This window comes from Calliphora vicina, chromosome 5, assembly GCF_958450345.1.
Source record: "Calliphora vicina chromosome 5, idCalVici1.1, whole genome shotgun sequence".
In the NCBI taxonomy this organism is placed as follows: Eukaryota; Metazoa; Arthropoda; class Insecta; order Diptera; family Calliphoridae; genus Calliphora; species Calliphora vicina.
Window position 1 is genome coordinate 37,304,072 of NC_088784.1, and position 12,830 is coordinate 37,316,901.

The following is a 12,830-nucleotide window of genomic DNA, read 5'->3' on the forward strand; positions in this document are numbered from 1 at the left end:
TATTTAAAGTGTTTTATCTAAAATTAAAAAAAAAACTCTAGATGAATGAACCTTTAGTAGATTACTGAATAAGAAAAACCACAAATATATTCATGCTCTGTCCTCCATATATAAGGTAAGATAGAAAAATGTATCCCGAATTCCTTGACTTATACAATTGATAGTTGGATATATCGTTATTATCTTTAAACATGTCACAATATGTTCGTCATAAAGTCACTGATTTATCTCGACTAATGCCAAGAAGAAAGCCCATGATTTCAACATATATTGCAGGAGGAGAAGGCAATTCACTTACTCTGCCACTGTCCGGCCTTTGCGGAGGACAGGTTCAAATTACTGGGAAATTCGACTCTGTTTTTTAGGAATCACTCCTTGATGTAGGAGATCAAGGAATGAGGATGGTTTGATACATAGCAGCACTGATATCAACAAGCTGTGTCACTCACGGTACCATAAGGATATCGAAGACTAACCGTCCCATGTTAGCTACTTCTATAGAAAGTGAAAGTTTCTATCCATTGGACCTAACCTAACTTTAAACATAACCCACGTTCGTGGACAACTTTTTAATTAATGGGATCGATATTTAGGTTTTTATTGATTGCAATTTCACCACCCGAATGTAGCATTATAGCATTTTGAGAGAATTTTCATTCCGTTTTCTCTATATTTTAGGATTAGATTTAATTTATATTTTATTAAGTTCTAAACACTATGTCTGAAATCAAATGATGTTGAATGCAAATGTAAATACTCATCATCTTAAAATATCCATTGTTCATCGTCCTATCGAAATCAGAAACTTTTTAGAGCATTACTATGGTTATAAAAGCAAATAGCCTATTTTGCCATATTCTTCGTCTTTCTTTATAGAGGTAATGAATACGTTTTAAAATCGACAAAGTTCCGGGTCTCTATGACATCCTACGGCGTCACATTTTACAACTTGTGTTTATTAAATAATTAGGATGGATTTAGAATGAAAAGGGATTACACAACGCACCATGTGAATTCTTCCTTTTCAATTTCTTCTCGCCATGTTTGATTTGTGCACATATGATATTGACACACTATTGACTCCGCATTTGGACAAGAGTTCAATCACTCCAATCTGTCAAAAATACTTTTGTAAACCAAGGGTAAAATAATATTACGGAGACCTATTAACACATATTGGTGTCGTACAAAATGTTATTATTTTCAAGATAGTACATTACTCTCAAAATTCATTGAAAATGCGAAAAGATACAAGTGATTTGGGTTCAGTCCAACCAAGCTATCTTGACAAATCGACAAAGAGATCTTCGGTTCTCAATTACATCAAAACTAAAGGGTCATTCATTAAGCGCTTCATAACTTTATTCAGTAACTTTTTAGGGATGCATTGTATTCAAACTATATTAGCATTACACCGCTGCGTCCTTTCATTAGCCAACTTTAGCCAGCTTTAGGAAATTATAAAAGTCAAAAGACCAGTATAAGAGAGCTACTAGAAAACTAATAAGTATATTCTGAAATTAAGAGGTTATTTATGCTTTGCTAGTTAACAGAAATTCTGTTAAGTTTTGCTTTATCAAAGAAATAAAGCTTATTTGTACTTTGTTCACTATGAATCCACTTGTGCTATAGAGAGGTCGTCATGACCCCTATATGACGCTGACAAGACGAATATACATACATCCCGTCGCGAACAGATAAGGCTAATTGTTTCAAATATTACAATGCACTGCATAATTGGACTTGGATCGCCTTTATTCTCGTCTTTAAAAGAGCTGTCGAGAATGAATCTCAAAGACATCCATTCCTTCATTAGACAATCTGTTTGGTTCACTGTGTAAACAACTAGGTCTATTGAGAGACCTGCTTTTATTTAAATCTGCATCTTGAGTTTCGTTTTTAACTTAGATTGAAATATATTACTATCTTTGTGGTTTGTCGTCTGTTGCCTATATTGTAACTTAACTCCTATTCCACAGTAAATCATCAAAATAAGGAAATATGTATGTAGTTTCTTGGCAATTGATATTTTTTTAATTTACGTTTCTTTTATATAAATTTGTCATCATTTTTAAACACAAACTAAGTAATAAAAAACAGATATTTAGCAGACATTAATGTCTTATTGTTGCGGTGAATGCATCCAAACATAAATGACTGTATTGTAAGAGCACAAGTAGCATGCAGCATGATGATGAGATGATGCATCCACATCATTCAAATGTTAAAAGGTCATTGTTCTATTCATTTAATGTATTTTTGTTGTGATTTTTAAGTGCAATAGAAGCTATAGCGCCTGTAACAGCAGCACCAAACCTATGGCTCATAGTATACTCGTACGTACGAACACTCACTACTGATGGATGACAAATCAACCAGCAGCAGTAACAACAAAAATAACAAAGAAAATCAACAGCAATAACAACAACATACATTCACTATTAACAGAACAAAAGCGATGTGATACAACAGAATGATTCGATTTAATAAATACTTGTATCAATTTAATGTTATAGCTTTTCTTTGTTGCCATTACAGTTGTGGTGGTAGGTAGTTGGTGTTGTTGCTTATCTTATTAAATAGGCCTTTGTACATACAAACGAGGGCTGTACGATTATTTCTTAAATACTGCATAAATCGTCAATACTTTACAATCTTAAAATCCGAAATTTGCCAAATTTAATCGAAATATCTTCAAAATTGCGAACTGTAAGGTAGAAGGGGGACCATAGCCTCTTTATTTTGAGACGATTTCATTTCAATCTTGCCTATCTCATCTTAATATACATATTTTTTTAACATTTCTATACTGACAAAAACGGCGAAACGACCCTACCCATGGGGTAAATGCGCCAAAGGGAGAGGGCAGATTTGTCTCTGGTGAATGTGCCCCAGGGGGAGTTTAAAGTTTTAATATAAATTTTTTTCTTACTTCAAATTAAATGATCGAAAAGACTATTGTCACTTATTGTTCACTATTATTGACATTCTTCATTCTTTAACCAGTATCTATTTTGTATCACAAAAACCAAAGAAGTTAGCACAAAAAATTTACACACTGAAATATTTTCACAGCTTACTGAAAAACAATCAATAGCGTATGCCTCAATATGTAAAATTAAACTTTACAACTTTCATAGATGGTAAGCCATCGATAAACGAAAACATAATGTAACAAAATCAATTACCCGGTTTTTAAGTTATTCATTCGGTGTTGGCAGATGTGCACCTATGGCGAATTTTCCCCCTTCTACCCTACTTTGCGCACAAGGTTTAGCCAGACGGATGGACGGACGGGCATCGTTTAATCGACTCAGAATGTGAAAATTAATAGAAGACTTTTTTCAAAATTATGGTATAGAAATCCCACAATTCCCAAAAATATTATTTTTTTTAGTTTTATGACTCCATGGTACTATAAATTCGCTTTGCAAAATATTGGGACATAGAAAAGAGGTTTTCATTAATTTAAAGCGGTACCGTGAAATAGCTCCCAAATGAAATAACTCCCAGTGAAATAACTCCCAATGAAATAATTCCCTTCAAAAATGAAATAATTCCCAAACTTGAAATATGAAATAACTACCAAAGGGTAAAATGAAATTACTCCCAATAATCGGCGGTTTCATAATTTTAAAAATATTAGTCCCAAAAAAGCGAAATAACACCCAATGAAATAAATCCCAATAGAAATGAAATAATTCCCAATGTGAAGCTATTTATTTATGCAATCTAAAAAAAGGAACTACAAAAGTGAAATTATTCTTCGCCTACCAAACAATTTTTGCATCGCGGGCGTATAGCGTAGCGCAAAGTTTTACTCCTCTTGGATGTGTCAAAAACTGGCTTCACTCAGAAAATTAGTTTTGCATTGTTTTGCAAAAGTTTTGTGCATTGCCGGCTTTCGGCCGTGCGCTAAGGTTTTCTCCTCCGGGGTGTATAAAAATCTGGCTTCGCTCAAAAAAGATTTCTTTCATTGCAGAAAGGTTTTATAATATTTCAAAAAACCGATTTTCATTTCGCACCAGATTAAGTAATCGTTGCAACCTGACAAAGGCCGACGATGTATAAATAATCTTTTCTGAGCGAAGCCGGTTTTTGAAACACCCCAGAGGAGAAAACCTTTGCGCCCGGCCAAAGGCGGGCAATGCAAAAAACTTTTCTGAGTGAAGCCAGTTTTTTTTTATATTTATGGGTTCTGCTATTGCAAAGTAGAACCCAACATAAATTAAATAACTCCCAATACAGTGAAATAACTCCTAATTCCCAAAATAAAATGAAATAAAACCCAACAAAAATGTCATTGGGAGTTGTTTCATTGGGAGTTATTGCATTATGAAATAACTCCCAACAAAAAATTATGAAATAACTCCCTATGCGTTAGGAATTGTTTCATAATGAAATAAGTCCCAAGTTGTATAGAAAATTTGTTGGGTGTTATTTCATTTTTTCGTGGGGAGTTATTTCATTTGGGAGGTATTTCACGGTACCATTTAAAGCAGCTGTGCCATCAGAGAAAATGTTGTCAAAAAATTTAGATAAAAAAATAGGTCTACTTCGGAAAACTCTGGTTCTATCAGTAATACAAATTTTGAAATTGTTCATCTATAAGACTTCCCAAAATGTTACCTTTTAGAAAAATATAAACACATTTTCCCAATTCACAATTGATGTCGTAGTATTGTAGCATTGTATGTCATAAATATTTTTCAAACAAATTTTTCGAAACAAAAACAAAACATTAATAAAAAAATTACGACGCTTCGACACCAATTGTGAATTGGGCAATTATTTATTTTGTTTTTATTTTCTGTACAACTAAATATTTTAATGTAAGTACTTATTTCGAAAAAACAAAAATTCACAAAAAAAAATACTTTTTTAATTTAAATGCGCATAACTTTTGACTCAGTAGAGGTTTTTAAACAATTCTTTCTAAAGAATATTAATAAATTCGTTGTTAATTCAAAAAAATACATTTACAGAAAATCGAGAAAGATTTGGATCCGTTATTAACAAAAAAGCAGACTAAGGTAGGTAAAAAAACTAACATTTCAATTTTCAAATGCGAATAACTCATAAACTATAAGAGATAATGTATCGCTATAGCGGTTTTTTTATAGATTTCTTCTAGTAGATTCTATATATCATTTTTAGTTTTTGATATACCCTAGGTGCCCCACTTTGGGGCATTATGACTCGGTACCCCCTTGGTGTTTTAAGCTAAAAATCAAAACTTAAACTTTTCAACACCTCCTCTATAGCTATGGGATATTTTATTAAAATCGGGCTATCCTTTTAGAAGTTAGATTTATTTCCACTTTTTTCAGTTCTCTCACTGTGCGAAGCTATTTTCTTTTATATAGATCAGGGTGCAAAAACAGGATTATGCACTAATTTAGACAAGAATTATTAAACATTTTTACACACTTTTCATATAAGCCTCGTATGTAGTATGAATCTGTATGTAAATTGATTCACCATCTATAGTGTAATAAAAATCATTAATTTTAATTTACATTTAAAAAAAAATGTATTTATTACATGATTCAATAACAAATTGTTATTAATCTTTGTGTTTGTATGGGTGTATTTATTGATGTGTATGTGTCTGTCGCGTTTGTGATTGTGCTGGCACATATTGTTATTGTAATCAATTTAAATTGATTTTAATCAAAATTAATTTATTTGTACAATTCATTGTTACTTTTTATCATTAATATGTAAATTATATGAAAAGTGGGTGGTGATGGTCGTTAACGAAAAAATAAACACATATTTATTTATTTACACGTATGATTATTACCATTTTTTTTATTATTGTTAATCAATGTAAACAAAATTTATTGAAGATTTTGAAGGATCTTCGGTTTGCAAAGAGGGAAACTTATAAATACAATACAACATATCAGAAATGTAAAATATGTAAGGGAGACAAACAAATATTGAGCAGGATAAATTGCACAACTCGGAAAAGTTCACACAACATGAACAACTTTCCACAAACGACACAATCAAAGCAGATATCCAGAAACTTACTTACTTAAGTCTCCAAAACACTACAAGAAAATCCCAAATTCAATTCTATACTATCAATGTTCGCAATTTTAACTAATAGACATATGCCATGTAAAATACTGAATAGATAAATGTTTCAAACTTGACATTAATTTGACATTAACTTGAGATTAATTTCAAATCAATATCCACACTGTGAAACATTTGCTGCAAAACATTTTTAAATTCTCTTTTGAAACTGCATTCGTGTCCACACAGTGAAGTTTTTGCTTTTCAGTTCTTGACATTTCTGTACAGTACGAATACGAACGAATAAATGTGGATGACATACTCAACAAAAACTTCATGTACATGAAACAAAGTTCCCTTTTTCATTCCTCTTTCCCCTTTCATCAACAAACTCAAATGTTTTGCAGCAAATGTTTCACAGTGTGGACCGGGACTATCAACGAGTAAAAACAAGTAAGAAAGTATGGTCGGTCAAGCCCGACCATATAATACCCTACACCAAGTAAATGAGTAAAAATATTTTTCTTTTAAAATATCAATAATTTAAATTTTTGAGTGATTTTCGGAAGTGGGCCTTATATGGGAGCTATGACCAATTATGGACCGATCACCATAAAATTAGGTCGTGTGATTTATGTCTATATTAAAGTTAACTATGTTGAATTTTGTGTGTATACCAACATTTTTAAGCGATTTATGCACGTTAAAGTGATTTTCGGAAGCGGGTCTATATGGGAGCTATGACTAATTATGGACCGATCGTAACAAAATTTGGTGACATGAATTTTGTATATATAAAACTTATTTGGAGCGAAATTTGTGTAGATACATGGATAAATTAAACGTTTATGACCGATAAAGTTCAATTTTGAGGGGACATTTGTATGAGGGCTAGGTGAAATAATGGACCGATTTCAGCCAGTTTCAATAGGCTCCGTCCTTGGGCCGAAAAAGTAATATGCACCAAATTTGATCGAAATATCTTCAAAATTGCGACCTGTACTCTGCGCACAAGGTTTACATGGACAGCCAGCCAGCCAACCAGACGGACGGACGGACGGACATCGTTTAATCGACTCAGAAAGTGATTCTAAGTCGATCGGTATACTTTAAGGTGGGTGTTAGACTAATATTTTTGGGCGTTACAAACATCTGCACAAACGCATAATACCCTCCCCACTATGGTGGTGTAGGGTATAATTACCAAATATGTTTACCCTTGTGGTATCTATGAACTGATATATTTGATCTATTTGTTGAAATTACGGACAAGTTGCTACCGATGAATTACTCGGCAACGATCAGTCAGGAAAATTCACAGAACATCGAATGGTGTCTCGACTACATTGCAGAATATAATGTTGGTTACATACCCAGCAGTTCTGAAGTCAGATGTTACTAGAAAGGATCTGGAGATCTATGCAATAGGAAGGGAAGCAAGCTCAATGAAACTTGTTAAAAACTCCGTCTAAATAATCGTTCACCATTTGTATGTTACACTAAGTTTCAGACAGCCTTATAGAGAAATTAGTTCTGCAGTATCGTAAAGTTATGAATCAGATGGCTTTTTCAAATAAATGGAGAATACAAATATGTTTATGCAAAGCTGCGTTGGAGACTATTATGTAGAAAATATAATTTCTAACGTTCTTATGCGACAAAAATTTAGAATATAAATAAAATAATAAAAAAATCAATACAAATGTCAACATCGAATTAGTTAGCCACTGAGAACTACGACTAGAGAATTTTAAACCCACGAGCAACATTTTTGACTGGTGAATTTAACAAGAGGTGTCATCCACATATGACTAAAGCCTATAAATAGAAAGCATTTTCAAAAGATTTCCCAACACATCCGGTAGTAGAGCAGCCCGCTTAGCTCAGTAGTCGGACTATTTGGTACGAAAAGTTAAAGCTAATGCAAGTTTAAAATTTTATACAAAAAATATACCTGCTGCATAATGTATGACGAAACGAACGTATGGAAAATTCGCAGCTTCCGGAACATTATTTTTAAGTTGATGATGTTCGAGGGAATTTTGTAAAAAAGTTTAGTACCCAAAAAAGTTACAATGGGCTCTATAAATACCGAAATTTACATCAATTAATGCTTCCATACATAAGACTTCTTAATGTGTCCACTTATTCTTGGCCTGATTTAGCATCCTATCACTATGGTAAGCAAGGTCTTGAGTGGTACAAGAATAATAATGTGGTATTTGTACCAATAGAGACAAATTCTCCAAACTGCTTGGAGCTAAGGCCAGTGGAGAGATATTTGGCTCTTGTTAAAAGAGAATTGAAGACTACAAAAAAGGTGTCGAAAAGTATAAAAATAATATTTTTTGTAAATTGTAATAATAATTTTCGATCTCAACTCTTTACAGAAAAAAATATGAGGCTAATTGTATCAACTATTACAGGACACTGCATACTTGGAACAAATGCTATAAGATTGTGCCTACGATTCAACGATTACTGTAGAAACTGTTATAACAAGGAAGATGAGGATACTGTGTCCCACTTATCCTGTCATTGCCCGACTTTTGCCAATATGATCGTGCTTAGAAGAGCTGCCGAGAATGAATCTCTAATATATCAATTTCTTCATCAGAGAATAAGATTGGTTCACCATTAAAACAATGCTTTTGTCACAAGTGAACTGCTTGACGAGTGGTTGTCCGTAGAACCTATAGTACTTTGTTTACCTTCTTCATTTTCATCGAGTTTCTAAGTTTCAGACAACACATTAATCTTTACGTTTACTTCCTTAATTTTCCGGCAAAAATTTTCGTAGAATATTTTAATCCTTAAATGTCCTTTTTGAAAGGAATTTTTTTGATTTTCTGGAATAAAGGTAAAATTGACCCCTAAAAAGAGTAGCTATAGGGTTAAGATCTTCCACGAAAACGACCTCCATGAAATTCCACAATATAACTCTGACAATAAGAATTCTCTTAGACACTAACTTACAACATTTTTTTCAGTTAGTATAATGCTACCTTCGACCAAAAAATTAAAACTTTGACCCACTGTAAAAAAATGCAGACCAGCTGGACTATAAGTTCAGCTGGTTCTCAACATGCCCTTTCAGAATTATAGGGTCGCTATTCTGTTCCAAAAATGCTGTTGGACAGTGTATATCTAAATAAAATTACTTAAAAGAAACTTACCTTTAAAACTATAGATAAACTACTGGCGGTAGCTGATTCGGAGAAAACACTGTCATGCGACTGGGAGAGACCATCGCGTGAATAATCACTGAAAAAAATTAAATTCTAGATTAAACTTCATACAAAAATAAATTTGCTAACAACTAATAATTAAAACTTATTACCACATGCATTACTTAGTAATAGGTATAAATTTTAAATTAAACTAAAAATTAAACTTACCTATCAACTAAACGACCTTCACTTAAACTACGTTGACTATCGGACATTTCGCCACCACTGGCACTACCGCTATTTTTCACACGCTCCGCAGCTGATGAATTATGACCACCACCAGTGCCACTGTCATTACCACTGCCACTATCTAAATCCTGCGATGAGTCACCGACACTGCGCAGCTTCTGGCGTTCCGTAAAGAAACTGCGATTTATGGCGCCGGGAAAAACGGCCACACCCATCGACTGTCGCTGACTCAAAAGTGCAGATTTTGTGACAGCAGTAGTGGCCGTTGCTGACGATGACGTTGATGAGGATGAATGCACATGATGATGATGATATGATGCTGATGTTTGTGTTGTTGTGCCAAACATATCTTCGGCTTCCTGTTGATGTCTCTCAAAATCTAATTCTTTGGATTGTTGCTGATGTTTTTGATTCTTATGTTTATGTTTCGATTTCGTCTTTGTCTCCGCATTCAGATTATAATCATGACTTTGATGTTTCTTACCACCACCCAGCAGTGAACTGTAAGCTGATTTTGATTTTGGCAATGATTGCGTCAAGTACGCGTCCTGTAACTGTTGATGGGTGAGGGGTGAGGAGGGCGATGAGGCCGATGCCACTGACGTTATTGACGAGAGTGTAGCACTGCGTAAATTCTTTTCACTATTACTACTCGCCGTAGTACCCGTTAATGTGGAGGTGGGTGTATCACCGGCAGCTGTGCTTGCTGAGGTTATCGTACGCCTGCGAAAGATGCGTCGTAAATTACGCAACGGATGAAATCTTCGTCTTTTGGTTTGTTCTAGAAGATAAAGAAATGAACGGAGTTTGAGTAAGATGTGGGTTTTTAATTGTTCAGCGGTAAAACTTAGTAAATGTATAAGTTCCTCATAGGGAGAGGGTAGCATTTTAGAATTTTAAAGGAATTGAAAAGAGATTTTGTAAGTTATTTTTTTATTTCTTTAGAATTTGGAAATAAACTTAAAATTTTAAAGAAATTTATTATAGTATTTGAAAAAAAGTAAATTTGTTTTGTCAAAAATCGATTAGTGTTGAGAAGCGAATATTTTTCTGAAGTTAAAACTTAATACTGTTACGAAATTGTACTTGAATTCAAATATAACGATTTTAAGGGCTGATTTAAAAGTAGCATAATGCTTTCAAATAACAGTGCTGTAATAGCAAACTGTAACATATCTGTGGGCATTATTAAATAAAAGCTTTCAGTTGATTTGATCGTAAGTTGGCAACGCTGTATTCGAATTCGAATATTCAGTTAAAGAACATTGTAGAAAGTACACCACAGATGGCGTATGTATTAGTAAGATCTAGAAAATTCGAATTTTGACAGTTAAAGAACAATCTGGAGTGCAGATGGCAGTGTTATAAATAGTGGCAGAGGTTGCAGTCGTGAGTGGGTTTATGAGAGACGCTTTTCGAATAAACATCAACTGATTGCCTTAAAGTGTGTTGTGTTTTTTTAAGTAAATTCGTGTACATTATAAATTGTGTCTGTATTTCTGCGAATTTACAAACGTGTATAAAAAACATTGAGTGACTATTTAATTCTGTTGTTGTACATTTGAATAAATAAAGAGTTGTTACCATTTTCAAACTACTAAACGGCTTTTATTTGCAATCAAAAGTATCCGGTTTATTTAAAGGAAATAAACCAAATGTTTTGAAAAGGTTAAAACGTAACAATACATTTAACTGTATTGATTCGGGTACTTCCGAATTTAAATACATCAAATTATTTTTCTGTTTTCAATGAAAATTTCCAATTCTTGATATTGGTCTACTAGTGACAGATTTTAAAACGATTCTTTTCACTGCTGTTGTATTTTAAAATGAGAAGGAGACAGAAATATCAATGGAAATAACACTGTGCACGAAATTGAACCTTTTTTGTCAAGAAGTGACCCAGTGGGTTAAACTAATTCGGGTATGCTGAATTCAGTGGTGCTAACCATTTTTTTTAGTTAGTTAGCTCGTATTTTCGAAATATACCGTTATTTCGAAAATGGAGGAGGTTGCTCAACATATATTCCCGTAACTAAAAACGGTTTAGTTTCTTGAATAAGCTGAATAAACTGAAATTACCTTGAAGTAAGGTTTAACAAGCTTTTAATCATCGCAGTCGATTAAGAAATATAAATTTTTATTTGGCCAAAAAAAATTTTTTTTTGGAAAAATTTCGAAATTTTTGGTTTTTAAAACGGCATTAAAAATTGGAAAATGCATATACGCTCTTAATTTTTTTCAGAGTTCTAAATGATTAAAATCTGTCTAAAACTTTTAATTTTATTCACAAAATATAAGAAACATAACTCGTAGTAATTAGCTACATCGTGCAGTGTTCTTCTATGTTTAGTACTGCAAGAGTCGGTAATGCCGTTTTTACAAAACGGCAAGATTCTGTAAATTTTCTGTATGTTGTTGATTTTGAATCCATAAATTTGACTAGTGGAAAAGATAAGATATAAATATTATATATCGAAATAATAATAAGTATTCAATGATATTAATCAACCACAATGGAGGATTTCTCAAAAAAAAATCGAAATATTCCGACTTTAATAAAATTTACCTTGGCTGTAGAAGAGGTAAGGATGGGTTTATGTTTCAAGTTTAGAAAGTTTAGGTCAAAGTCCACAACTGTGCAACTCCATGTTAAACCCCCGAAGAACTCGTCACATAATTAGTTTTGATGGTATCTTCTGGGTATATTTGCTATGTTTACTAGGAGCCACAAAAACTATAATTCTAACAAATTACTATTCATGACTATCAACCAAGTTCTTAAAAATTCTTTAAATATATCTATGAAAAGATTATAAGTGAATAGAATAAATTACAAATTTAGGCAAAAATAATAATTGAAAAGATTATTTGAATGAACGTAAATTAGCCTAAATCTAGATGATAACCATACCATTGTATGTATTTTAGGTGAATCTTTATGCTTTTTGTTCCTATCCATACTGATACACATAATGATGATAATTACTAACCTAAATTGGGAATCTTTTCTAATTTCCTGCAATTAATTTGGAACAGCCTTTGTACTATTCTCACAAATGTTTAGATAAAGAGCTCCTCATCTAAACACATGCCACATAATATTCCTTTCATTCCATTAAGACCTCCTACTCATTAAAGCCAACACATACACTTCACTTTCATTTTACTTACATTCCCAACAGTTTTACAAGTAGTCAATGTATCCCTTATAGAAAATCACTTTCAATAATGTCTGACCACTTGGATGTCTTCAGATTATTTCTTTGTAGTACAATGGGCAGTTAATTGGTTACTTTATACATCCCAGCTAATCTAGCATAAAGTCAGTTATTACTTTAGTTCCCCTATGTAATCTTAAACTTTTAATTTGTAATGCACTTT

The 12,830-nt window shown here is 32.8% G+C and overlaps 1 protein-coding gene across 2 annotated transcripts in view; it reads right to left on the bottom strand.

Annotated features, from left to right (window-relative positions):
• Positions 1-12,830, bottom strand: part of LOC135960197 (serine-rich adhesin for platelets) — a 251,033-nt gene that overhangs the window by 36,312 nt on the left and 201,891 nt on the right. For both annotated transcript variants that reach the window (XM_065511429.1, XM_065511430.1), the window contains 2 exons: positions 9,426-10,227; positions 9,204-9,291 (listed from right to left, as the gene is read on the bottom strand). In XM_065511429.1, coding sequence (XP_065367501.1) covers positions 9,204-9,291; positions 9,426-10,227 — 890 coding nt within the window. The remainder of the gene's footprint in view (positions 1-9,203; positions 9,292-9,425; positions 10,228-12,830) is intronic.